Genomic DNA, 27,828 nt, shown 5'->3' with positions numbered 1-27,828 from the left:
GAATTTATGGACACACAGAAGAAAGCCTTGTCTAGGCTCTGTCTCGGTATGGTATGTGTCAAGCCATTCGTTAGTCTGGCCATTTGATGAGAAAGAGATTGAATGAAGTTGCAATATACGCGTTAAGAATCCATCGCAGTGAAGGACTAATATTCTGCTGAGCTGAACTGCGGAAGAACTGATGACGGCACCGTTTAATGTTTGGTTGACCAATCAGCGGAAAGCGGTGTTTCATTCCCGCCCACATGTAGAGATCAAATATTCAAGTTGTTTATTCATTTTCTACTCCTGAACGAAAAACGAAAAATCAAGCCGAATTCTTGTTTTTCGTTTTGTTTGAAAAAAAAATGAAAAACGTTTTTTCCATTTTCCGCATGCGTTTTCATTTTGCTTTTAGCTGTTGTGTCAGAATGTTCGGTTCCTCAGAGGATAAACCAAACTTAACACTAGATGGCAGTGTTTCTTTTTCAAAGAAAATGTGCACAAAAATGACCCTTGAAGAACTCTCATCATTGGATTGAGGTGTATTCATTTACAGCTGTTTAAAAGGTAAAGTGTGTGCTGTTATGTTTAAATTTCATCTCTTAATATGCATAGACATCTATAATTAAGTAATCTGTAGGTTATTTGCGGATGGAACATGTCCACTTTTTGCCAGGGTCGATATTGTCCCCACTACTTTTTGAAACATCTCAAGTAGATGTATCTAATACAAATGAAACATCTCTAGCTGATTAGCAGAGTATTAATTTAGTTCATTTGTGTTAAATGGTCTTCTGTTCTTCTTCTCGTTGCCGCTCTAATCAATGGCTGTGGCTCGTGCACAGATGAGCGCTTCAATCTTCAATCGTTGTGGAAACTCGCTATTCGTTCCACTGAAATCACAAAACAAAATGCACACACACAGACGTGTACTTGTACAAATATCTTTGTGAGGACTGAGTTTTAGACCATCGGAGTGAGGACAAAGAGCGTAAAGTGAGAACATTTTGGCCTGTTCTCACTTCCTGAGACCATTTAAAGGCCTGTTTGAGGGTCAAGACTTGGTTTTAGGGATAAGGTTATAATTAGGTTAAAGGGTTAGTTCACCCAAAAATGAAAATAATGTCATTTATTACTCACCCTCATGTCGTTCTACACCCGTAAGACCTTCGTTAATCTTCGGAACACAAATTAAGATATTTTTGTTGAAATCCGATGGCTCAGTGAGGCCTGCATAACCAGCAATGACATTTCCTCTCTCAAGATCCATTAATGTACTAAAAACATATTTAAATCAGTTCATGTGAGCACAGTGGTTCAATATTAATATTATAAAGCGACGACATTTTTTTTGCTGCACCAAAAAAATCAAAATTATATAGACTTATATAGTGATGGCCGATTTCAAAATACTGCTTCAGGAAGCTTCGGAGCATTTTGAATCAGCGTGTCGAATCAGCAGTTCGGAGCGCCAAAGTCACGTGATTTCAGCAGTTTGGCGGTTTGACACGCGATCCGAATCATGATTCGATACGCTCCCCGAGATTTGAAAAAAAGAAGAAAAAAACAGCAGAACAAGAAATGGGACACAATCCAAAACAGCTAAAAAAAATTTCACTGGAATGAAGGTTTATGACTGGGCAAATGCTTTAGGACCGCGTTAATATTAGAAAAGCTTAAGTGGGAAGGCCTGAAAACAGACGCGGAAGCTGCTTTGATCCCGCTTCACACGCGAGTAACACTGGATTTTGATAGTCTGGAGCTGCTGTGCTGTTGGAGACTAACAATGAACACTTTGTATTTACTCTTGTGTACTGTACGTTGATTTTTTTTGTGCTTCCTTGTCGTTTGTTCATCAACTGCCCTTTATTTTTCGTGAAGCATTTTGTTGCACGTCAGCTGTGATAAACAGACACCCACTTGCATTGCGTGTGTAACAGTGGCCAGATAGAGAGAGTTTTGCAGTTAAACTACTGCACACTGACGACCGCTAGAGAATGAGCGTCATTGTTAGTGCACTCACCTCACCTGCCAGCAGCGATCAGGCGGGAGTTCGAGTCTGACTCGGAGCAGGGTGGTTAGGATTTTGGAGGCGGAGCAATGAAGAGAGGGGTGGGTTTGTTTGGGTTGATTTCAGATATCAACAGTGTTCAGCAGTGTCTTTCAAAATCTACTGAGCCCACCTTTAATGATTCTTCACCGTACGGATGCGATCTGTGCGCCACTGTCTGTGTGTGTAATGTAGCAGCGCAGTTTAGATTGGTGATTAACTTACGTGTGCAACAAGCTGTTTAAAACGTGCATTCATCCGATCAATATTGAGAATCCAGATGGTATAATCAAACATATCTTGTGGAGTGCTCTCGGAGTATGCATTTATTTGTCATTTATTGCGCTCCGAACCGCTGATTCGACACGCTGATTCATAACGCTCCGAAGCTTCATGAAGCAGTGTTTTGAAATCGGCCATCACTATATAAGTCATTATTTTGTTTTTTTTTGGTGCACCAAAAATATTCTTGTCGCTTTATAATATTAATATTGAACCACTGTACTCACATGAACTGATTTAAATATGTTTTCAGTACATTAATGGATCTTGAGAGAGGAAATGTCATTGCTGGCTATGGAGACCTCACTGAGCCATCGGATTTCAACAAAAATATCTTAATTTGGGTTCCGAAGATGAACGAAGGTCTGTGTGTGTACGGGTGTGGAACACCATGAGGGTGAGTAATAAATGACAGAATTTTCATTTTTGGGTGAACTAACCCTTTAACTGTTGGATACGGAACGTAAATGTGGACTTCAAAGATTTCTTCCTTCTGCCCCATCTATAGGCCATGACCAGTGACTAGTTGACATCATGCTTAAAGAGTCATGGCAGAGCATTAAAGTTGACTAATTAGTCGGTGCAACCCCTACTATGTTGCGATACTGTGGTGTCTTGAGAAGAATATGCAAATCCCTGTAATTTTGTGAATATTATACCATGAAAAAGCTTTTTCCAGTAAATACCACAGTTACTACATACTTTTTTGTTACTACTGTAAAATTATAATATTAATTCAAGATCTTCAAACACTATAAGAAGCATTCATTTTATTATTTTATTATTTATATTTTTGTAAATGACGTTGGTGACTGATACTAAGTTGCCACTGTTTTATTGTGACAACATGATTATAATGTTTTAGCATCTATAATTACCCTGATGATACCTTATTTTTCCAGATTAAAACTGGTTTATATGAATTCTTAATTAAAAGTGTAATGACTCAGACTTTTTTGAACAAAGGCAGTGTGATGATTCAGTACATTCATTCTCTGTATTAAAATGTACTAGGTTTGTTGGGTACGCCCATCATTCACAAAGGTCTACACCCCCTCTGCACCTTGAGTGTTTATTAATCAAGTATTTTGGCTAATTTGATGATTCTTTCAGCTACCAATAAGAGTGTAGCTCTTTATCATATTTAAATTCAGCAGAATTCAACCCATCGGATGCTGGCATAATATTCAAGGACATATTTATGCACAATTTGACATTGAGTCGCCATGTTTCTTCTGTAAAGTATTTTTAAAAATTTTGGCGTGGTTACAACATACAGTACAAATTGTAACAGTAGGCATTCAAATTAATGATTTGTCATACATAGGTGTTAGATCATTTTGTTCAGTTATTTATAGTCTTCTGCAATTCACCTCCAGATCTCGTGAAGCCCTTTTACAACGCATTGGGAGAATCAAATAAGAGAGACAGAGACCAGATTGCTGCTCAGTTGATTCTCAGTTTAATACAGGAAAACAGAGGATATTTATCCTGATATAAAAGCAGGATATCAGTTTGCTGAGCTTGGTGTTAAAAATCACGTATACACTAGCAAGTCTAGTCACCTAAACAATTACTGGAAATAGGGTCTCCCGAAGCAAAATTTAAGACAAAAACGGGGTGACAGAGAGCCTAAAAATCTCTTAGAACGGCCAAATGTCATAGTTTAGATGTTACACCTCATCATACCTGTAGTAAATCACTCTCTCCTGTGTATCCTTATTCTCACACAAATTCCACAGGGTCAAAGTACTTCAGCACTGATCAATGCTACAGGAAATTAAAGTACCGTTACAGTTTTCATAGCACAAAATGGTAATCATATAACCCTATCCTTAAAATAAACCATATATTGTGCATGATGCTCATACGTTTTCATAATAGTCCAATCCAAAAATGAAAATCTGTTTTCTTACTTATTTTTTACACAAAGTTTATCAGAATATTAGCACTGCTCTTTTCCATATCTTAAATTTCAGTCTTTTTTATCACACAAAAATATTGTACTGCTTTAGGGAAACTCAGAGATATAGTGCATATAGAGTTGACTGAATAATTTTTATCATTTTACCTTGATGGCATTGTTTTGTCATTTTTTTTAAGCTTGACAGTCCCTGTTCGCTGTTCACTTTTATTGTATGCAAAAGAACAGCGTGAACACCCTGCCAAACATCTTCTTCTGTGGTCTGTTAAAGAAAAACAAAAGCATGTGTGTTTGGAACCACATGACGGTGTGTAAAGGATAACAGAATTTTTATTTTTGGGTAAACTTGGGCAAGTAGACTGAACTGGGAGTGAAGAATGATGGAAGTAGGACAGCACTGAGCAGTTTAGGGAGAAACTCACAATGACTAAAGCAGAAGAGAATGAGGGAAGATACAGGTTGGACAGGTTCGGCCAGTGGGCTGGTATTCCGAACACTCAAGACCAGTGGGGTGTGGTAGGAGTTTGGGTTCTAAAAGGAAATGATAGAAACTGCGGTTAGGAGAGGAAGAAGGAAAGTTGCTGTAGTTAGTGCCATCGATACAGTTTAATTTTTCAGAGATCAAAGGAGGAGACAGATACATCCAAGTGTGAACTCGTGAGGTGAAGTGGATTCTATAAGTAGACTCTGAGGTGGACTGATGTAAACTGACCTCATTCTCCTGAACCAGCGAGAGATCCTGGGCAACTGAGACACCGCAGAAAGAGGAGGAGGTAGAGGAGGACCAGAGATGGCTGAAGCAGCAAAGATTGAACTTTTTGTCAAGGTCAGAGCTTAATCGTGCAGTTCAAAATCTGTCAAATATTCTAAATGATGACTGTTGTCATTTCTTAAAGATATAAGATCTAAAAGTTTGAATCTTGCGATCTAACCCTTGCTCAAAATGTTTGTACTTCCAATCATTCCTATGACATAACCCAGTCAATTGTTTGAAAACAATATCTGTGGCCTCACACTTTTCTTGCTGAATTTAGTACTAATGATAGGATCTCTGAAAATATGACTGAACAAGGGAGAAATTACTTTAATGTTTCAGTACTTTTTCAGGAAGTAGTTCAATGTATTTTGTTGTACATTAAATCATTTCCATCTTAGGAGTTTTAACACTTTACTTACTGAATGCTGTAATGCAGGCAAGCGATGATGGTGAAAGTGTTGGTAACTGCCCTTTTTGTCAGCGGCTCTTCATGATACTCTGGCTGAAGGGGGTCAATTTCACCCTCACCACAGTGGACATGAAGAGGTGAGAGATGCCAACAACAGGATAACAGTTCTTCACAGTGAAATCTCTTTGATATTTCATTTAGTTGTTTCTTCTAGACAACAATGAGATTAAATGGAGTGCAAACTGAAGTTGAAGAGTTCGGATGCAAAAGCCTCTAAGTGCCATCTGAAAATTTCTTCTAAAATGAACATTTTTATCAAGCTTGTATGTTTAGGTTCAGTAATTTCACTTTAATGGCATTTAATAGGTCCTTTTCATTGCCATTAAAGTTAAATAACTTAACATAAACATACGAGCTTGATAAAAATTTTCATTTTAGAAGAAAATTTCAGACAGCACTTAGAGGCTTTTGCATCTGAACTCTTCAGTTCTTTCCTTAGTAATAGTAATATCACTCATCTTAGAAGAGATCTCAACAATGTCTTAAACTCTGCTCAGTTATGCAAAAGTCAGAGATAAAACCCACAAAGTTATTCTGAAACCAAATGACCTGAGCTGTTATCACATTAACTTTCAGAGGCAAAGTGTATAGTACAAACTAAACATGACTAAGTATTCAAAAAGACCTTGTGAGCTATGAAAAAGCAACCTCTGATGAATAACATGGTCTTAGTTAATATTATATTTATAAAATTTCATATGGCTCAGCTTTTCTAGTTAAGATACGTTCTAATATCTTATAAAATGGCTTTTGCTTATGAAATACACTAGAATTTATGGCTTAGCACTAATACCTGAAAATGTTACATTAATGTATAACACAATCTGATTATTTATTTATGATTTCTTTCTTTCTAGAGCTCCAGAGGTACTAAAGGACCTGGCTCCAGGTTCTCAGCCCCCTTTCCTCATCTATAATGGAGAGGTCCGTACTGACACCAACAAGATCGAGGAGTTTCTGGAAGAGACCCTTGCTCCCCCACAGTGAGTATACATTCATACCACCAATCCCAAGATTTCAAGTATTTTGCTTGTCAAAACTGCTATAAAAATAAGCATGAATTCCTGAAAGGAAATGTATCTTACTGTTTTTACCAAATGCCACAATTTGTTCCACTACAAATTCAACCCTTTACGACATGAAATATAAAGTTAGAATTACCCAGTAAACATTTGCACCATTTTTGCATTGCAGATATCCCAAGTTATGCTGCCGCTATAAGGAGTCTAACACGGCTGGAGATGACATCTTTCACAAATTCTCGGCTTACATTAAAAATCCCAATCCTGGACTCAATGACAGTAAGGGTCACCCTTCTCTGAAGTATTTTGGCCAGTGAACAATGAAGTCTGTATCTGATCAGAAAGCAGTGAACCATTTTGTGTTTGAAATATGGGAGCTGTCATTTCAAAAGCATTTGGGAAAACTTGTTGCTCGAATTAGTACATGGCATAAATAGATGGATGGATGGAATGGTTGATAGATAGATAGATAGATAGATAGATAGATAGATAGAATGGTTGATGGATGGATGGATAGATGGATGGATGGAATGGAATGGCTGATGGATGGATGGATGGATGGATGGATGGATGGATGAATGGAATGGTTGATTGATTGATTGATTGATTGATTGATTGGATGGATGGATGGATGGAATGGTTGATAGAGTGGATAGATAGATAGATTGGATAGATGGATGGATGGAATGGAATGGCTGATGGATGGATGGATGGATGGATGGATGTATTGAATGGTTGATGGATGGAATGGTTGATGGATGGATGGATGGATGAATGGATTGATTGATTGATTGATTGATGGATGGATGGATGGAATGGTTGATAGATTGATAGATAGATAGATAGATATCAACATTGAATATTTGCATTTGAATTTCAACATCTTAATGGTTGTGTATATATTTAAGTGCTGGAGAAGAAATTTCTAAGGAGTTTGATGAAGTTGGATCAGTACCTGTTGACTCCCCTTCCACATGAACTGGACCAGAATCCAGATTCAGCCCAATCCGCAAGGCATTACCTGGACGGAAATTCACTCTCTCTTGCTGACTGCAACCTGCTTCCAAAATTGCACATTGTCAAGGTCACTATTTTTCTCATTACTGATATAATACAGTGTACTGCTCTTTACTATAAGTAGAATCACTTCCTCTACACTGACAGTCTTCAATTAAACTTCATCTAGTTCAAATCTAAATAATGTGTTCACTTTATAGGTAGTTTGCAAGAAGTACCGTGGTTTTGAGATCCCTAGAGAGCTAAAAGGCCTGACACAGTACTTGGACAAAGCATACAAGGAAGATGTGTTCCACCTCACCTGCCCCAAAGACAAGGAGATCCTGCTTGCCTACCATTCAGTGGCTAAATATCTCAACAAGTAGAACTGGACTTCAAAAGGGGATGAGGACAAAAGATTGTCTGGAATTTATTGTAAAAAAATTTATATATATGAAATGCCCCAAAACTGCCTTTATTATAAATGTATTCTTAATGGGAATTTTAATAATCCGAATATATTGGTGGAGGTTGTTTTCGTTCATTTTTCATTTAAAAACCACAATTGTAAATATCGGATGCCTGCCTTGCTTGTTCCTGCCATTTTGTTTTTGTATTTAAATGTCACTTTTGAGTGTGTTACTTTTGTTTGATAGCCACTCATTTAGAAACATCTGTGATTGTTGTTTTTGAAGGCCATGTGAAATGAGACATGTAATTGGTCTGAAATTCTACCCCATGAGAAAAAAAGAAGACAAAGCACTAGACAACTTCTACAATGATGTTATTGATCTCAAACATTAATGTTCGTAAGGAACGTCCAGTATGTATAAAACGGCTTGCAAACAAATAAAACTCTTATGGAAGAACAGTGCTCTATTTGATTGCATTTGATTGAGCTATCAGCTGACAGAAACATAAATGTACACTGAATTGTCTCACATTTTTCCTACAGTCAGCAAGACAAAAACATGAAGGCCCGGTTTCACAGACAGGGCTTAAACCAGGATTAGGCCTTAGTTCATTTAGGGCATTTAAGTTGCTTTTATAAATATACCTTAAATAAACCTTATTGGTGTGCATCTTGAGACAAAACAATGGCACTGACATATTTTAAGATGTGTCAGTACAAGTTGTTTTCAGTTAAAACAGCTCAAACATGCATTTTAGTCCATGACTAGCTTAACCCTTGTCTGTGAAACCAAGGGATAGGCTATTATACAGTAAGTAGACTAATATTATTGGGGAAGTTCTATATGCATAAAATGACCTTGTCCCAAATCATTTTTATTTGAATTTTATGCTTGTCATGCAGATTTTTTTATGTTTATAATAGAAAACAATGCTATCTAAGAGAATATAATGATATTATGTGACATTAATAGTTAAATTACATTTATTTTTTATTTTTATTATACTCCACCACTTTTCCCCATTTTTATTTTATGATCTGCATAATTATTGGTGTTATCACGGCATTATGTATGTTGTTTTGCATATAATAATAATAATAAAAAAAACGAATAGTCAAATAACAGCGGTTACGATTGGACCGTTCGTGTTAATTGTAGCCAATGACATTGCATGTTACTGCCACGTGAAGGACTGTCAAGGCAACAGCAGAGATTTGACTTCATGGGGCGTAAAAAGAAGCTGCCAAAGTTTACAAAGGAGTGAAATTTGTGTGAAAATGACAAGAAAGTGGCCCAGTCAGCAACTGCGATATAAATAAAAGGATTATTTCAGCACCGGTCTTCAATTTCGTTGTCTTTAGTAAGTAAGCTACTGTTTGCTAGCTAATTAGCATATTACTCTGTCACGTATAAACCACCTGCTAAAGAGGCTTTTTTGTAAGATATGCGTGTTTTATTGGTATTTTTGTGCAACTGGTCTAAACCTAAAACAGAATTCATCTGTTTCTATAAGTTGGCATGGTTGTTTACACTTTAAATAGCTGTAAAACCCATAACACTAATGCATGTTGTCATTACTGCTCCAATGACAGCAGAAACAATGCATCATATTCAGCTAGTATGCTTATTTTTCCATCGGATTATTGCTTAAAATAGTTTGCAAAGGTGTGTTAAGTTCAACTAAAACAGAAGTTTACTTCCAGAACAGTTGAAGTTCAGACTTTTTGACTGTTTTCTTGAATGAATGACAGCTTGAGAACATTTATTAAATACAACTAAATGCATTCTCCATAAATTGAGTGACTTTGTATTTTTAGAAATGGGAGAGAATGAAGATGCTCAGTGCATGTATCCTGTAAGTATCATGGATCTCAAAATATCAAATGTCATTTTTGTTGCACTTTGTTTGTTATGAATGTGAATGGAACATAATCAGTTCATGTAGTTTTTTTTTTATTCTGAATAGCACAAAACAAGAGAACATACATGATAAACAGATAGACAGGAGAGTAACACAAATATAGATCAAGTAAAGTATTATGGTAACACTTTAGTTTAGGGTCCAATTCTCACTATTAACTAGTTGGGTATTTATTAGTACTTATAAAGCACATATTAATGCCTTATTCTGCATGACAGTATTCTAATAATCCCTTAATCCTACCCAATACCGAAACTTAACAATTACCTTACTCACTATTATTAAGGAGTAACTAGGAGTTTGAGGCAAAAGTCATAGTTAATAGTTAGTTAATAACTATAAAAAGTATTACATATAACTGTAGACAACAATGGTAGTGCAAATAATTACAGTGTAATACCATCTTCTTACTTACATGCATAATGGCTTACAAAGAGTAAGATATATTTTGTTCAAAAGGGATTAGTCGGGATGGGAAATGGGTTCTGCCTATCGTTTTTATTATTAAGAATATGTTTCATGATAATTTCTGTCATAAAGAAAGAAGAACAACAATGTCCACTCCCTGTTTTTAAAAAATGTACAGTATGAAATGTACAGTAGATAAATAACAGCAAACAGGTTTGGAATGACATGAGAATGAGTAAGAAATTACAATATTTTTTACTTCTGGTGAACTATCCCTTTGAAAAGTTAAATGCTGGATTAGGTGTTGAGCAGATAGATCCCTTTATTTTTGCGAGGGGAAGTACTCTTTTGTTCAAGACAGGAAGGAGCTGAACAAGCACTGGCCTCTTTGAGTCTCATTTGAGCTCAGCAGTTAGGTATGGATTAAAACAATAAACATGAGTGCAAGGAAATCCCACATGAGCTGTTTTTTTAATTGTATTGTTCTGTGGAATAAACCTAAATAAATTATAAATGCATATACAAAAAAAGTGTTTTATCCAAAGGGTTTTTATTTTCAAACCAAAACCCTGTGAGTGTGTCTGACTGTTTGTATATTGGTGTGTATTTCCTCAGGCTATTGGGAGCGAAATTCGTTCCCGCCTGCAGCAGTTTGTGGAGGAGAGGATGCAGACCACCATGGTACGGAAATGTTTTCTCTGGAAAGCTGTCTTTTCCCTTATTACTTTCCCATGTGAAAGGAAAGACAATGAACTGGCTTGGATCAACTGTACAGATTATGTAACAAGTGGCAGACATTTAAAATACTTTGGTTCGTCATGTTTGGCATGAGCGATACACCCAGTTGAATCAGATTATAATTTCTTGCAGCATTTTTGCCAGTATTAGCCAGTATTGCCAGTCATGTTTTGTTTTGTCAAGTCCAGTTGCAGACAATGATATTTTTTTTATCTTTCAGTTTTCCTGTAATATCAGATAAATTCCCTTATCTTACATTTCTGTGACTGTTGTCTGTTCCAGCTGACGGGTGTTTTGATCGGTGCCGTGGTGGCTGTGTGTCTGATAGGAATCACTGTGCTTCTCCTCTACCGCAGATATAAACTGGCGAGTGCGTTTCTCTTCGGTGTCCATATTGTGTTGTTTTCAGCGTGTTGCTCAGCTCTGATTCTTGAATAAGTGTTTTGTGGTTTCAAAAGTTTGGGTTTGATATGATGGAGGTGCTCACTAGCTGCATTTATTTGATCAAAAATACAGTAAAAATAGAAATATTGTGAAATATTATTACAATTTAAAATAACTGTTTTCTATTTGAATATATTTTAAAATATAGTTTACTTCTGTGATGGTAAAGCTGAATTTTCAGCATCATTACTCCAGGATCATTCCGTGTCAAATCAATCAAATTTCGGAAACTTCCCCAGCTCAAATTTTTGATTTTGTTAATATTTTTTCTGTAGAAAGACAAACATAAATAGTGATGAAAGCCAAAATATTAAATGTCACAGATGTATATTTACTAAGTAATCCACTATTTTGTAGAGGGGGGTTAAAAAGACAATTTTTACCTTAGAATTTGGCACCAATTTAGAAGGGTGTAAAAATGACTTTAGAAAGATGGCAGCATCATTATTTTATTTTTACACAGAGATTGGTAGGTCTATTAGTAAAATCTGTTGCCTTTAGCAATCTTGGTTTCATTATACACCAATGGTGACAGTTCAAAAATGGCAAAAAGCACTTTTTGTGTTTTCTGCCTCAAGTTTGCATGCCTGTAACTCAAGAAGTATTAAATATATCTTAATATCCTTTTAGATTCTTGTTCTTAACAAACTTTTGATATCTTCATTTTAAAGGACCTCAATGGTTCAGTCCCAGATCTTAATGTGGCTCCATGAGTAAATTGGTAAATTGTACACATTTTTAGTGGTCAAAAACCAAATATGGGTGACTTTGCATACAGCTGAGACTTTTTCTTTTAAAGAGGAAAATCTGAAGAACAAATAACTTTGAAACTAGAAATGTATCTCATGTTTTTCTATCAACTCAGTTGCATAGAACATACCTGTCTGAGTGCCATAATATTAAAGATATTTTAATATCCATCTAGATTCTCTATCAACTTTCCTTTTGAAATCTTCATTTTCAAGGCCCTATATAATTCAGTCCCATAGATAGGGGATCTCAATGCTACTCTGTTCAAATTGTTGTATTTTACAAATTTTTAGTGATCAAATTATTTTAGACCCCCCCCCCCCCATGAATACTAAAAAAAATTATGTGCATGGATAAATCATTTATAATACACACCACAATATTCCATAAAAAAAAAAAAAAAAAACAAGATTATATTGTCGTTTTTGATTTCATGGTGACTTTAATATTTTTGCGTATTTGTGATGCATTTTTTTAACGGATTCTTTGATGAATAGAAAGTTTAAAAGAATTTTATTTGAATTTTTTTGTTTGTAATATTATAAATGTCTTTACTGTCACTTTTGACTGATTTAATGCATCTATGCTGAGCAAAAGTATCAAGTCCTTTAAAAAAAAAAAAAATCTCCCTGACCCTAAACTTTTGAACGGCAGTGTATGCGTAGAGCAGTTTGCTGGAATCTCATTATGCATTTGCTTGTGTGTATTTTAAGGTCAACAGGCTGGTGTTCCACGCTATCGCTTCAGAAAAAGAGATAAAGTGCTCTTTTATGGCAGGAAAATCATGAGAAAGGTGAGTCACATCTTGCTGAAACCCATTTGTTCACCTGTGATTTGCACCCTGTTTTAGCTGGTGATTAATGGTCACATTCACAGTAGTCTATTTGTGCTCCAAGATAAATAGCTGAGTGTTCAGACTCTGACTCTGCAGAGACTTTCTCCACAAATACTCCTTTATAGGTGTAATTAACATTATCATCAGCTGAAAGTTTAGTCTTCCTCCATTAGAGGGCAGCATAGAGTGTGCGAAGTGGAATATCTTGAACGTGTGCCACTGTGCACAACCTGTATGACTAACAGCCTGATATATTTATTTACTCTCCATCCTCCACTTGGTTTTTCTATTTCTATCTTTCAGGTCCAGACCTTGTCCTCGACACCAACCTCCACTTCGGTGTCTAAGCAGCGCTCCCGGAAGAGGCCTAAAGTTCTAAGTATAGCGCGCAGGTATGTTTAGATTCTCATATACCTAATTTTTACGGAAACGCATGCCATCTCGTTTTATCACCCACACGGTTTAAGTCAGAAGCTGTCTAATCAGTGCTTCTGGTTTGAATCCTGCTATGATGTCATGCAGGATCCTGCGGATCAGGAAGGAGCCACCCACTTTGCAGCCCAAAGAACCCCCTCCCTCTCTCTTGGAAGCAGATCTCACTGAATTTGATGTGCAGAACTCAAACCTGCCCTCAGAGGTGCTCTACATGCTCAAGAACGTGAGGTGAACCACTCTGACCCTGAACTACATGCATATCACATGATACTTTTTCAGCCTAATGGAATGTCTGGTGTTCATCTAAAGTTGAATGTTGATCCATTTCAGGGTGCTTGGTCATTTTGAGAAGCCCTTGTTTTTGGAGCTGTGTCGGCACATGGTGTTTGTGGAGCTGCAGGAGGGAGAGGGGCTGTTCAAGCCAGGGGATGATGATGACAGCATTTATGTGGTTCAGGATGGAAGGCTTGAGCTTTGCATTCATGAGTTTGTAAGGATGATCTATAGAAGTACCTTTTAAAATTCACAGAATTCATTAGAGCACTGGTTTAGGGAATGTCAGTTAACTTGGTCATCAACCTCATGCATACTGATGCTTTTGAGAGGAAATAGCACCTTATTTAAAGGGTTAGTTCACCCAAAAATGAAAATTCAGTCATTAATTACTCACCCTCATGTCGTTCCACACCCGTAAGACCTTCATTCATTTTTAGAACACAAATTAAGATATTTTTGATAAAATCCGATTGCTCAGTGAGGCCTGCATCGCCAGCAATAACACTTCCTTTTTCAGTGCCCATAAATGCCTACTAAAAACATATTTAAAACAGTTCATGTGACTACAGTGGTTCAACCTTAACATTATAAAGCGATTAGAATAATTTTTGTGCACCAAAAATGACAAAATAGCGACTTTATTCAACAATATCTAGTGATGGGTGATTTCAAAACACTGCTTCATGAAGCTTTGAAGCTTAACAAATCATTTGTTTCGAATCAGTGGTTCAGAGCACCAAAATCCCATGATTTCAGTAAACGAGGCTTTGTTACGTCAAGTTTCAAGGGTTTTGAAACTTCAATAGTTCACGTGACTCTGGCAGTTTGATACGCGCTCCGAACCACTGATTCCACAGATATTATTATATATAAAAATACCTAAAATGTATATTAATAATAATGTATATTAATTATATTTTCTACATTTTTAAAATGTATTTATTGGGGGGAAAAGCGTCTCTTTATATTAAATATTTGTTTTAAATATTTATGTGCTCACGTTCAGTTAAAGCAGCTGAGGGAAATGGTTAAAAAAAATGTTTTTCAAAAATTACTTTTTTAAATTTTTTAATTATTTTTTTTAAATTTTGACTGTTTCAGCAGATGGACAAGCACTAAACCCAGGTTTTAGATGGCTATGGGTGTACAATTTCAAGTGTGAAAATAACTAATAAAATAGTGTTTAATTGGGTTCTATAACTTTATTAAAGATCTGGTCTTCTAATTGTTATAGGCTCGAAACCCACAGCAATTGATTCATGAACAATTACCATAATTTCCTTGATTAAGATACTTAACCTCTGGTTAGACCGGGGAGTCTGTCCCTGCAATAAATTCCCTGTAGGTCACTTTGGATAAGAAGTATCAGCTAAATGGCAAATGAGTAATTAAACTTAGTGCCCCCCTAATGTTGTTATATTCTCCTTCGGTGTGTGTGTGTCTTTCAGGATGGCACAGAGCCTGTGGTGAAGGACGTGTTGCCCGGGGACAGCGTTCACAGTCTTCTCAGCATTCTAGACATCATTACAGTAAGTTCTCTGTCTGCCTTCCTGACGACTTATCCAGCTCCAGTGCACCGAGATTAATTTTGGATCTTTCTTTTCTCTCCAGGGTTATCCTGCTCCTTATAAGACCGTGTCTGCTCGTGCAGCGGTCAGGTCTACCATATTGCGTTTGCCTGCCTCAGCTTTCCAGTCAGTGTTTGAGAAATACCCAGAGACACTAGTGAGAGTCATACAGGTACAGATGGGCTTGAACTCTCCCATGGCTGTCTGCATCAATGTACCTGTCTTACTGAACATCTGTCTCAACCACACTGTAATAACAGGCCATTTTCCCGCCTTTTTTTTTTTTTTTTTTTAATAAAGTCCACTTTTAAAGGGATAGTTCACCCAGAAATTAAAAGTCTGTCATCATTTACTCCCCCTCAAGTTGTTCCAAACCTGTATACATTTCTTTGTTCTGCTGAGCACAAAGGAAGATATTTTGAAGAAGGTTTGTAACCAAGCAGATCTCGCCCCACATTGACTGCCATAGTAGGAAAAAAAATACTATGGTAGTTTTGGCCTGATTTTGTTCGAAAGGACATCATACTAGTTGGTTCTTTGATTTTGCTTGAAGTATATCTGGGCCTGTAATGTTCGCCAAGGTTTCTCTCTCTTTTTTTGGCAATATACCTTCTTTATAGATCTATATTTAAATGACTTACATTTGACAGCACAGGACACACTGTAGTTCCTCAGGGTGACCAAGAAGCTAAATACTAGGGATGCACAAATATGAAAATTATGGTGGATATCGATTAGCCATTAATTATTTTCATATTATGACCTATAATTAAATGGCCATTATTAAAATTCTGTACTACTAAATAAAAATAAATACTAGTAATTATAACTATTAAAAATCTGTATAATTAAACTAATCAAAACTCTAAAAACCAAAATCAGTCATTATAAATTATACAATATAATTGGATATTAATTGTGAGATTTGCTAAAAATTACATTTAACATTGTTAATCAATTATTAGTGTTTTTAAAGATCAGGTTTAAGGGAACATTAGATGATGGAGAAGGTAATGTAAATGTTAAAATGAAGCAAATTAATACAATTAAATATCCAATATTGGCTGATACAGTAAATTAAAAAAAAAATTAATATGTAATGTTGAACAAAAACTTTTAATGATTCTGATAGTACAATTAAATAAAATTACGTCTGTCAAATGATTAATCACGTTTATTCACATCAAATATAATTTATAATATATATAAATATAAATATAATTTTTTTTTTAAATATATACATGTATGTGTGTATTTATATATAATTATACACAGTACGCACAAACTTTTATTTTGGATGCGATTAATCTTTTGACGGCACTAAATAAAATGTCTTTTTCCTGAATGTTTTTGTTTTTGGAGTTCAGTCTTCATAAATTGTCTAGACTGGGCATGGAACATGATAATGTGAAAAGTTAGACTGTCTAAATTGCACATCAGATATCTTTATTTCATAAAAGAAAAGAAAAGCATTTTTCCCCTCTTTATGGCCCATTTAACCACATAGACAGTGGTGTCTTATTTGCAAGATTTCAAACTGTTATTTACTGGCGTAAGCATAGTAATTTACAAAAAACCACAGCGTTAATTTGTGGCTTATTTCTGTCTGTTTAGATAATCATGGTGCGCCTGCAGAGAGTCACTTTCCTGGCACTTCACAACTACCTAGGACTGACGACCGAGCTTTTCAATCAGGTTTGAGAGGAAGTACACACGTACATCTCAGCATTATTACTTTTAAGATTACACACACTTTCTATCACTTCTAAAATATGTGCTTACTCACACACACACTCTCAGTGTTATTTCATGCTACGTTAACCTCCATCGGCATAATCACTCCTGCGTTGGAGCCGTAAAACTCAGCTAGATTGAATAACATGGATCATAAGACCTCGGCTTTCATTTAAAGGACACCGACTTTAACACCCTCTGGGTGAAAATCTCCCATCAGCCATCACTGCATATCACAGCACAACCTTACACACACATAGCTCTCCTCTCCCCTCAGTGCGGGCAGGCCGAGGGAGTTGTTTTCCGTTTTGATTTAAGAAGTACTTTTAGCTTGCTCTGTGAATTTGAGTGCTCTCCCATCGGCTATAAATACAATTTAGCCCTGTCAGCAGGCAAGGTTACGTGACAACACAGCATAAACTCAAGTGCATTTCTCACAATTATTTTGAGATGAAAAAAAAAGCAAGTGATGAGTTTAAGTGTAAAAATAAGGTTCAGTGGAAAACAAGGATGTTGAAAAGGAAAAATCTACTTCAAAGTTTCTTTGAAATATCATATTTGTGTTCCTGTATATTTCATACCTTTTTTTTAGCATATTCAACAAAAGTTATGACTTCAGTTTCAATCAAGCTGTTGTATGGCTTTCGAAAACTTGAAATATAGTGCCAAAGTAATGTAAACTAATTTAATGTTACTTTATAGTATTTTTTAGTAATTTTGTACATAATAAAAGTTGTTTATGGAACTGATCTTTCTTTGGAGATAGACCTCAAAGGGCCAATAAAATTGTTTTATGTGTTCAGATGCGTGCAAGTGTCTATCTGAACTGTATTTGTGTGTAGGAGAGACAAGCAGTGCCGCTGTTCACGGTCAACAGTGTGCTCACTGAGGGGAGTCCTGGCAGAATCCCACGCAGACCCCACTTCCAGACACAACCAGAAGACGAGCACCTGTTGAGCTCCGGAGAGCAATTGACTGACTCAGGTAAGCGTTTTTCTGTAATGTGAGTGAATTATTCTTTTGTGTTTGTTCTTTTCAGTGAATCAATCCAACTAGATTTTTTTTGTGAACTGATCTAAATTTGGATTTATTGGATAAATATATATATATATATAATGAAGAATTCAGCTGCAAAAGCCTCTAAACTCCACCTCCATCAAAAATGAGTTATTGATATTGAGTGAATGCTCTCCGCACATAGTATACGTTCATCAAATACTTTTGCTTCAAATCCGCTAAATCCTAGCATCAGCCTATTCAGAAATACTGGTTCGTTGACAGAAGCCGCTTAACGCCACTTCCCTTTGTCAGCAAAAGCCTCTAAGTCAACAGAAGAAGCAATCGGAAGACGCTAATCGAATCATATGATTTCAAGATGAATGACGGCGTGTGTATAAGCTGGCTTTCAAATGCAGAGCTGCAAGTTTTTAATCATGTTTTGTCCATTGTTACAGTGACAGGATTTCGTGAGTAGCAAGTAAACACAACAGTGTTCCTTTTCCTGCTGTAAAAGGTTTTCGCAAAAAAAAACAAACAAACACACACATGGAGTTAGCTGGTTTTGCAGCAAAAGACAGTCAAATTTGTCAAATACCAATGAATTGTCTAAAGTGATATATATTTTTTTTTAAATAAGGCATTTCAATAACTGACTAATAACATTTTCATTGCCATTAAAGTAAAATTACTGAACCTAAACATAGGAGCCTGGTAAAAAAAAAATTGCTCATTTAGAACAACACATGTCAGGCGGACTAAGAGGTTTTTGCATCTGAACTCTTCATATATATATATATATATATATATATTTTAAGAAGTACCCAGTTTATTTGGACCAGCTTCTTCCTACTCCAAATCACAACATGTAAGTATGATTAATAATTGCTGCTGTTATGTTTTCTGTAGCATGCACAATACGTATTTAGTTGTGTGCGTTGTGTACGCTCCGCGTAGCTTGTAGGTCTCCAGCTAACCAGCTAACAGCAATATGTGTTCGCTCGCAATTGTCTAGAAATGTGTCAAATGTTTGTCGTTGTTATTACTTGGAGTTGATAAACTCCAATCTGGTGATCTGACCAATCACCAGTTAGTGTCACGCAAAGGAGGGGTTTGGAAAAATGAAGCGTTGAGCGAATCGTTTGGGAGTCTTTGAGCATATAAGGTAAAAATAAATGCATATTATAAGACAATGTAAGGGTTTTTTGACCTTGCATGCATGTAAACCTGTTGTTGGGGACTCCCAAAACAAGGCTGGATCCAAACTGAAACTGATGTACTCTCTAGTCACCTCGGGACGGGCGTCCCGAGGTAAAACAGAAAAGCAAATGGAGAATAATTAGCATAGCTGCTGTTCATAACATTAAGCAAAGATAGTCATGTGCAATTGATCTGATATGAGATGGATTATGTGAATGCTTGGCTAAAGACACATCTCTTTAGCCAAGCACATGACTATCTTTGCTTAATGTTATGAACAGCAGCTATGCTAATTATTCTCCATTTGCTTTTCTGTTTTACCTCGGGACGCCCGTCCCGAGGTGACTAGAGAGTACATCAGTTTCAGTTTGGATCCAGCCTCTTAAGAAGACCTCAGATGACTAAAACTTTGGAAGAGACGGCGCCAACTCCTGCGATGACTTCAGAAGATGCAACATCTGGATCAACACGCACATTCGCAAATTTCTATATATCCTAATTATTGTTAATATGTAATTCATTTTTCCAGGAGCTCTTTGCTTCTACCTTCAATTAAATTGCAAACAGTGATTGTATATTAATCGCCTAAATTATTACATTATTAGCTAACTGCATTCTCCAAATTGTAATGTTGACATGCATTCTCTGTAAAGCTGCTTTGAAACTATATGTATCGTGAAAAGCGCTATACAAATAAATGTAAAAAAAAAAAAAAAAAATAGGAACCTTTCAAATGCCATAATAGGGGCACTTTAAGAGACTTCTTTCAAAAACATCAAAAAATTTTACCATCTCACAATCCAGGATGGGATCCCTTTAATTATTACAGACTGAGCTTTACCCTAAGTAAAATAACTTTTTGCATTTGCAATATTTACTTATATATATATATATATATATATGAATGTGTTTGCTTTTGCCGTTTTGTCATATTTTGCTTTCGTCTAAAGAGATTTTTTTAACAAAAACACAGATTTATGGTAATATTGTACATGTCTGTTTTAAGAGTGATATAAATGTCTCAACACTTAGATGGAGGGCAAGCTGGTTCATATGAAAACACGTCAATAGTTGCACGGAGGTCTCGCTCGGTCTCGATGCCTGTAGAGAGTTCAGGTAACAGTTCATCTACCATCTGCCTATCCACTCTTATTCAGTCCACACAGACTTGCTTTTGCAAAAAATGAGACCTATAGTACTGAACTCTACAAACTATCTGGATCTGGTTTCTATGTGTTTTTGTGTAGGAGTGGCAGGAAATGACCTAAACATGGCCTATGAACGGGCCCGAGTCACCATAGACGATCCTCCATCCACTTCTGTTATTCACAAGGTTTTTTCTTCCTCCATCTCATCTTTCTCTCATCCTAAATATCTGTATATATTAAAACATCATTGAGATTGTTTGTTTTTATGTTCTTCAGTCCATTTTGAAGAAGAGTGTGACCATGCAGCATGCCCCGTCCGCTGTGATTCACTACACAGATAATGCACCACACTCTGACGTGCCTCCTAGTAAAGTGGGCGCTATATTCCAGGCAGCCAAGAAGGACCTGCTGGGGATTATTCCGCTGCAGGTCAAAATACATCTCCATTAGTGGGATATGGGTTCATGGTTTATGGATGTTTAGATGGATTTATTTGTTTGTTGAATATTTTTATTGGTGCTGTGTGTGTGTCCAGGACCCCAGCTTGCTGGAGGGCAGGGTGACGCTCCATCAAGTTAAAGCTGGATCTATTGTAGCTCGCCAAGGAGATCAGGTCAGACATCACAGTAAATGCATATGAAACTGCTGTGACTCAAAATCTAGTGAGCTGAATGGCTATCTGCTAACTACATGGGCATAAAATTAGCTATTTTAGAAGAGGCTTAAAGGGTTAGTTCATCCAAAAAAGAAATTTCTGTCATTAAGTACTTAGCCTCATGTTGTTCAAAACCCGTAAGACCTTCGTTCATCTTCGGAACACAAATTAAGACATTTTTGATGAAATCCGAAATGTTTCTAAATGACCCATAGGCAGCAACGTCATTGCACCTTTCAAGGCCCAGCAAGATAGTAAGGTAGTAGATGAACGAAGGTCTTACACTTTTGGAATGACATGAGGGTGAGTGCTTAATGGCAGAAATGTCATTTTTGGGTGAACTAAACCTTTAATTTTTAAGTGAACTTTTGCTTCAGGAGAAGACCTTTGATGCCCAAAAATTCTGTCCAAGTAAGTAGGCAACTCACTAGGTTTTGAAACATAGCCAATGAGAATACCTAGACAGGATGTCTATGAATTTCTAATGTGTTACCCTGTCCAAATGATTTGCTTGACTGTTTATGTGCTGTGTGTCCCTCAGGAAGTAAGTGTGCAGTTTCTGATTTCGGGCACATTGCATGTGTACCAGCGGATGATTGACCGAGAAGAGGACACGTGTCTGTTTGTGGCTCACCCAGGAGAGCTGGTGGGTCAGCTGGCTGTACTGACGGGGGAGCCACTTATCTTCACCGTACGGGCACATCGTGACTGCAGCTTCCTGTCTATTTCTAAAACACATTTCTATGAGTAGGTTTTCAGTTCACTTCTAATATTAGTCCAGTTTTTTTTTCCCACCATGATGACCATTTTCCATATACACTACCATTCAAACGTTTGTGGACAATAGATTTTTTCTTTTTCTTATGAAAGAAATAATGCTTTTATTCACCAAGGATGCATTGAATTGATCAAAAGTGATAGTAAAGACCTTTCAAAAAAATACAATTTTTTTTTTAGAACCCAAAAAATATTAAACCATTATTAAACAATTTTCTAATAATAAAAAATCTTTCTTGAGCACCAAATCAGTATATTAGAATGATTTCTGAAGACACTGAAGACTGGAATAATGGTGCTGAAAATTCAGCTTTGCCATCACAGAAAAAAATTACATTTTAAAATATATTAATATAGAAAAAAAAAAACATTCAAATTATAGTGAAATTTCACAATATTACTGTTTTTACTGTATTTTTGATCAAATAAATGCAGCCTTGGTGACCATAAGAGACTTAATTCAAAAACATTTAAAAAAATTTACTGACCTGAAAACTTTTGAATGTTACTGTAGCCAGGCATTCAACTATCAACATAAAGTCTGGTCCACTTTTCTGGTTATTGTGGCCAAAAACAGCCTGTCTGACCGATTATTTAAAATGATCCATCAATTGATACAGCCATAATAGATTGTTATGGAAAAACAGTGTCATCCATGATTGCTCTACAGAAAGCACAGAAGAAATTAGCAGAAATTTAATCATAATTTCTTTTTGGCTACAAGTAATCAATTTTTACCTCTAAATGTATGTGAAACAATCTGTTGAAATGATATTGTAATCATAATGTTTTTTTAAACATTGAAATACTGTTGATTTTGCCACGAATATAGCCGTTGCTGCTGATATGGCATCAAATAAGTAAATAAATAAATGTGTAAATCTTTATAATTGGCAAATAAATTCCTAGTATGTCTTTTATGTAGTTATATGTAACTATTTGTTGACATTGGCTTGCAAATAATGAACATTAACTCACTATGGTTGCTGGTTTTAATGGTTTTTCAACTGACACGTTGATTCGCTCCCATATTTGTGTGTTGTCAGGATCATGCGAGCTGAGCCCACGGTGGTGCTGAATGTGGCTCATACAGTTGTAAGAAGGATGTCATCTTTCGTCAGACAGATTGACTTTGCCCTTGACTGGATGGCTGTGGAGGCGGGCAGAGCTGTCTACAGGTCCACTTCATTTCTTTATATTTACTGTTTGCATTTTTTCTTCTCCTTTCACCCTATTTATTTTGTCTCTATCTCTTTATTAGTGTAAATAAGTACCATTAAGTGCACTACTTGGACAAAAGTAACCTTCTAATTAACAGGTATTACTGTTTTACTGTTTCATCAGCTACATCCAGTTGCACAAAATCATACAATATGCTTAGACAAACATTTTTAGTGTGGGTAAACAAACATTGTGTTATTATGGGTAAAGACGAACAATTACACGACAGGAGGACGAACTCCTTATTAATGCACTTGGTTTTGAAAAATAATACACTGCCCTTTCAAAAGTCTTTTTTTTTTTTTTTTTTTTTTTCCCAAAATGTTTTTTTTATTTGGAAAGAAATTAATACTTTTATTCAGCATGGATGCATTAAATTGTTCAAAAGTGACAATAAAGACATTTATAATGCTTCAAAATATTTATTTTAATTCTTAACTTTCTATTAATAAAAGAATCCTGGAAAAAATGCATCATGGTTTCCACAAAAATATTAAGCAGCACTTAATATTACATTTTAGAATATACTAAAATAGAAAAGAGTTATTTTAAGTTGGTATAATATTTCACACCATTACTAATTTGACTGTATTTTTGATCAAATAAATGCAGCCTTGGGCATAAGAGACTTTTAAGAACATTACAACGTTTTACCGACCTCAAACTTTTAAAAAAAAAAAAAGTAGTGTACTTTCGATAAGCATCTGTAAGTGTGATGTTTGTATGTCCACATAGTTTTGGCTATGTAGTCTATATATTAATAAATGTATTCCTTATCAATTTATCTGGGGGCTCCTCTCAGGAGAGCCAAAACGCTCTATTGTTATGATCTTTTTTTTCTCTCCTCTTTTCCTATGCCTTCTCAGTAAGAGCTTTGGACAGAATACAATCTAATAAACTTGACGATTTCTTCTTCTCTTCAGCCCCTCTGGCTGAGACAGATAAGCTTTCTCAGCATTTCATAAATCTTCTATGATAAACGACCTCATCCTTTCTCTCTCTCTTTCTCTCTCAGGCAGGGCGATAAGTCTGACAGTACTTTTATAGTGCTCAGTGGCCGCCTGCGTTCCGTCATCATGAAGGAGGATGGGAAAAAGGAGCTGACTGGAGAGTATGGCCGAGGAGATCTCATTGGAGTGGTGAGCTTTTCCACTTGCACAACATATACTGTCTTTGTATCATAGCAAACTTTTTTTTCTCTCTCCTATTGAACTCCTTTATTACCATAAAAGCATTTATAATTAAGCAGTATGGTACTAGAGAACTGTATAGTTGCCAATCAGACTAGACTCAGACCGAGATCAGTTTAGTGTTGTCAAAAGTAAAAGTAAAGCAAAGTAAAAATAAAACCAAGTCGGTATTGAAATTTTAAAAATGTGACGATACCAGCATTTCCCTTAGCATTTTGAGCACTGTTGAGTGGATTTGCAAACACCTCTGATTGGCCATTGTGTTCACACACTCAACAGATATGTCTGTGATTGGCTACAATGATCAATGTACGGGAGTACATTACTTAGGGTAAAGTATTTGAAAGCATTTTTAAAAAAGCGGAAGCATTTGAAAGTAGGTGTCTATCAGCGGACTGGTGTATCTGTGTAAGTGATTGGTGAAGAGTGTCAAACATCAAACAAGCACTGATCATTCTAGCCAATCACAGACATATCCAATCAGAGGTGTTTAAGAATCCGCTCAACAGCACTCAAAATGCTAGGGGGAAATGCTGGTATCGTCACAGTTTTAAAATTTCAGAACGGACTTTGTACCAAAGTTGGTACTTTTGACAACACGTGTAATGGTGTAATGGTTAAAAACTATGCTAGCAACCAGTAATTGTACCTTGCCCAGAGTTTCCCAGGATTCATAACCTTTTATAACTTGATTTTGTGCTAAGATGACTCAACGATGAATCATCAGATATTGTTCCATGTTATATAATGCTGTATATGCACTATATTGAAAGTCGGCCTATTATATTTGCAGTATCTCCCAAAATAGTTTTGGTGACATTTATTTACTGGCGTTGATGTATTCAGTGAATATGTGCCACCTAATCAGGTGAACATCAGAGAAAACCAACTCGGTATCTCCCAGGAGATCCCACCGTCTTGTTATTTATAATGTTTTATTGTGACTGGCTGACGTCTCAGTAGTGACGCTTATGCTGCTAAGAATACCTGTCCATGTTGATGCCATGGTTACGTTGCCTGGAGAACGGTGTTTCATTGTCCGTGGATGTGAGTGATGTGAGGCCTGTTTTGCTCCAAAGATCCAAATTTAGTCTCAATCTACGTCACAGATTGACTCCATTTGTATTTCTAGATATAGAGTTTTGTGGCTGCTGACCTTTGCACTAATCATGAAACGTGTTTGATTTACTTTTTTTAGTGAATAATAAATTTCACTTTGTTCCTTGCTTAAAGCAGTTATATGCTTTGAAGACTTGGAATATAAAGCAGAGTCCTGCATGTGTCCTGTTTGGTAAACCCGCACCTACAGTACTTAACAGAACACCCAACCCGTTATCTGACAGCAGCACTAATTTAATTCCACACCTGACCAGTTTGACATAAAGACGCGACCCGAACAGCACAAGCATTAAATCTACTACATCAGGTAGACAAAAAAATATTTATTTTCTCATGTAACACAAGCAATCAAACCAACATTATGCATTCTGATTTGATGCAATTAAGAAAAATTGTCACGCAGCCCAACATGGTAATTATTAAAAGAAAGAAAAAGATGAGAACGTGCATCAATCTGCCCATAATTATGCACATTTGTTCAAATCACACCATAGGCTATACAGATGCTTAGAGGTCTCCATAAATTAAAAGAACATATAGCCAAGTATGAGCCTTTAATCTTTCATTTAATATTGGGGATATTTTAGCGGATTCACTGTGCATTTAAATGTGGTTGTCTCTCCTAAAACTCTGCAGTGTATACGTGGCCGTTGGTCCTCTTATCAGCATGAAAAATAAAACTTTTATTCAAATTGCGAATAGATTATATATTCCCTTAATGACTGAAGCTGTCAATCACTTCAGTTGCAGCGTGCAAACGCTGTGCTCAACGCTGCAAATCATGTTGTAATTAATTAGACTACAGAGTGTGGACACAAATAAGCACAGGATTGATTGAAAGCAGCTGCCTATCAGTGGGTACTGAATTGATTTGAAATAGTCTTGACTATTGGACCCGCAGTCCGCCCGTGCCTATTGATTCCCGACCCGCACCCGCACCAATGACAAATGACAATGTAAATATTATTCCACCGTGACTTCAAATATTAGCGGTTCACCCACTAATGCAGGACTATATAAAGCATATAGTGTTATTTTAGTATTATTTATATACTATTATATCATGTTTATTAATATTTTGAATTCACTTTTATTTTTATATTTTCAGTTTTCATTTTGGTTTTGGTTTTGGTAATTTTGTTATGTGTTTCTAAATAGCTTTAATTAATTCACTTATTTTAAAGTTTAAGTTTAAATTCATATTTCTTTTTATTTGAGTCTTATTTCACTTACCAAAAACAATTTTTAATAGTCATATAGTCATAGTATTAGTTAACAAAAACACTGGAGTTATTTGGACCAATTATCCCTTTGATGCAGTCTTTCTATTTTTGAGGTCAACAGCAAAATTTATCTTAAAAGAATATTAAAATGACCCTTTTCATGCAATTAATGATGTCTTTCTGATGTAAATTGTACCAAAGATAGCTTCAAAGTCAATGAATGCATTATTTTGTGTGTGTGTCTGTGTGAATGCAGGTGGAAGCTCTGACCCATCAGAACAGAGCAACTACTGTTCATGCTGTTCGGGACTCAGAACTGGCTAAACTACCCGAGGGTGCTCTTAGTTCCATCAAGAGAAAATTCCCACAGGCATGTCAGCCACACTGCATTTGAATTATAGCCAGAAACTGCTGTGATGAGAGTTTCTATGGCCCCTCTGTGTCTGTATAATATCAGTTTTGTTCTCTCTATTTGATCTCATTAGGTAGTCACAAGGCTTATTCACCTGCTCGGACAGAAGATCCTCCAGCAAGTTAATGGACCTTTGACAGGTTTGTGTGTAAAACTATCAGTGTTCTGTCTCCTGCATTAAAGGCAAACGTTTCTAGACTCCCATTCATGTATGATAACTGCTTTGTATCTTTATTTTAACGTCCAGCTCGCAGTCTAGCTCTACACACACCTGGCAGTAAATGGGACGCAGGAAACCCTGCTTCAAACCTTTCCACCGTCACTGTGCTCCCGGTATCAGAGGAGGTTCCTCTGACCGCGTTCACCCTGGAACTTCAGCATGCACTCTTAGCTATCGGTGAGGACTGCTATATTATATAGATTTGTATATGATGAGAAGGTTTACAATTGGAGAGGAAGCTTGAGTCAAATGTATGTCTTCCAGGTCCCACTCTTCTCTTGACTAGTGACATCATCAAACAGCGCCTCGGCTCTGCTGCATTAGACAGGTACGGCATCAAAGTGTCAATAGATAAAAGATTACAATGTTTATATGGCATCAAATATTAATTTATATAACATAGTGTGCCCACTCCATCTATCAAAATATGCAAATTCATTGTTAATGCATGCAGATTTTCAGCACAAGTGTTTCAGCTGCCTGAAAAACAACAACAAATTAAATTTTACACATTAAAGTAGTCGTTTGATGAGCGAGATGAAAGCTGTTTTGTGATATGTAAATGAACTACACAATTAACCCCATAAATAAACAGTCCGCATGAGTCCTGTCCCTCTAACCCAGCATGAGATCTTCCTTTCTCCTTGTTGTTGCTGATGCTTG

General features: G+C 36.3%; 2 protein-coding genes across 4 annotated transcripts in view; both read left to right on the top strand.

The window, feature by feature from the left end:
• The first annotated feature begins 298 nt into the window (after nucleotides 1-298).
• Nucleotides 299-8,353, top strand: clic3 (chloride intracellular channel 3). Of its 3 annotated transcripts, XM_051878818.1 has the most exons (8): nucleotides 299-549; nucleotides 2,568-2,711; nucleotides 4,969-5,064; nucleotides 5,432-5,541; nucleotides 6,322-6,447; nucleotides 6,659-6,765; nucleotides 7,395-7,570; nucleotides 7,704-8,353. In XM_051878818.1, the coding sequence occupies exons 3-8, from the start codon at nucleotides 5,029-5,031 to the stop codon at nucleotides 7,866-7,868; spliced, it is 720 nt and encodes a 239-aa protein (XP_051734778.1). In that variant the 5' UTR covers nucleotides 299-549; nucleotides 2,568-2,711; nucleotides 4,969-5,028; the 3' UTR covers nucleotides 7,869-8,353. The 3 variants fall into 3 exon arrangements, with proteins under 3 accessions (XP_051734778.1, XP_051734777.1, XP_051734776.1); XM_051878817.1 differs by lacking the exon at nucleotides 2,568-2,711; XM_051878816.1 differs by lacking the exons at nucleotides 299-549; nucleotides 2,568-2,711 and having other exon boundaries at nucleotides 2,768-5,064.
• Nucleotides 8,354-9,067: 714 nt separating this feature from the next.
• The window catches only part of LOC127503917 (patatin-like phospholipase domain-containing protein 7), a 30,915-nt gene continuing 12,154 nt past the window's right edge, over nucleotides 9,068-27,828 (top strand). Inside the window, exons 1-23 of the mRNA XM_051878133.1 lie at nucleotides 9,068-9,255; nucleotides 9,713-9,750; nucleotides 10,840-10,905; nucleotides 11,245-11,332; nucleotides 12,870-12,949; nucleotides 13,295-13,383; nucleotides 13,514-13,654; nucleotides 13,757-13,916; nucleotides 15,151-15,231; nucleotides 15,314-15,442; nucleotides 16,885-16,965; nucleotides 17,847-17,988; nucleotides 20,233-20,316; nucleotides 20,448-20,533; nucleotides 20,625-20,777; nucleotides 20,884-20,961; nucleotides 21,545-21,750; nucleotides 22,827-22,958; nucleotides 24,017-24,140; nucleotides 26,790-26,903; nucleotides 27,019-27,085; nucleotides 27,193-27,342; nucleotides 27,430-27,493. Coding sequence (XP_051734093.1) covers nucleotides 9,715-9,750; nucleotides 10,840-10,905; nucleotides 11,245-11,332; nucleotides 12,870-12,949; nucleotides 13,295-13,383; nucleotides 13,514-13,654; nucleotides 13,757-13,916; nucleotides 15,151-15,231; nucleotides 15,314-15,442; nucleotides 16,885-16,965; nucleotides 17,847-17,988; nucleotides 20,233-20,316; nucleotides 20,448-20,533; nucleotides 20,625-20,777; nucleotides 20,884-20,961; nucleotides 21,545-21,750; nucleotides 22,827-22,958; nucleotides 24,017-24,140; nucleotides 26,790-26,903; nucleotides 27,019-27,085; nucleotides 27,193-27,342; nucleotides 27,430-27,493 — 2,351 coding nt within the window. The 5' untranslated portion in view covers nucleotides 9,068-9,255; nucleotides 9,713-9,714. The remainder of the gene's footprint in view (nucleotides 9,256-9,712; nucleotides 9,751-10,839; nucleotides 10,906-11,244; nucleotides 11,333-12,869; nucleotides 12,950-13,294; nucleotides 13,384-13,513; nucleotides 13,655-13,756; nucleotides 13,917-15,150; nucleotides 15,232-15,313; nucleotides 15,443-16,884; nucleotides 16,966-17,846; nucleotides 17,989-20,232; nucleotides 20,317-20,447; nucleotides 20,534-20,624; nucleotides 20,778-20,883; nucleotides 20,962-21,544; nucleotides 21,751-22,826; nucleotides 22,959-24,016; nucleotides 24,141-26,789; nucleotides 26,904-27,018; nucleotides 27,086-27,192; nucleotides 27,343-27,429; nucleotides 27,494-27,828) is intronic.

Source organism: Ctenopharyngodon idella, chromosome 21 (assembly GCF_019924925.1).
Source record: "Ctenopharyngodon idella isolate HZGC_01 chromosome 21, HZGC01, whole genome shotgun sequence".
NCBI classification, from domain to species: domain Eukaryota; kingdom Metazoa; phylum Chordata; class Actinopteri; order Cypriniformes; family Xenocyprididae; genus Ctenopharyngodon; species Ctenopharyngodon idella.
This window is presented reverse-complemented; position numbering and strand designations above follow the sequence as displayed.

Coding starts and splice junctions, on each gene's coding strand:
- clic3 (XM_051878817.1), top strand. CDS start 5,029: ATGGCTGAAGCAGCAAAGATTGAACTTTTTGTCAAG. Junction 6,766..7,394: donor CAATCCTGGACTCAATGACA/GTAAGGGTCACC, acceptor TATATATTTAAG/TGCTGGAGAAGAAATTTCTA. Junction 7,571..7,703: donor CAAAATTGCACATTGTCAAG/GTCACTATTTTT, acceptor TTCACTTTATAG/GTAGTTTGCAAGAAGTACCG.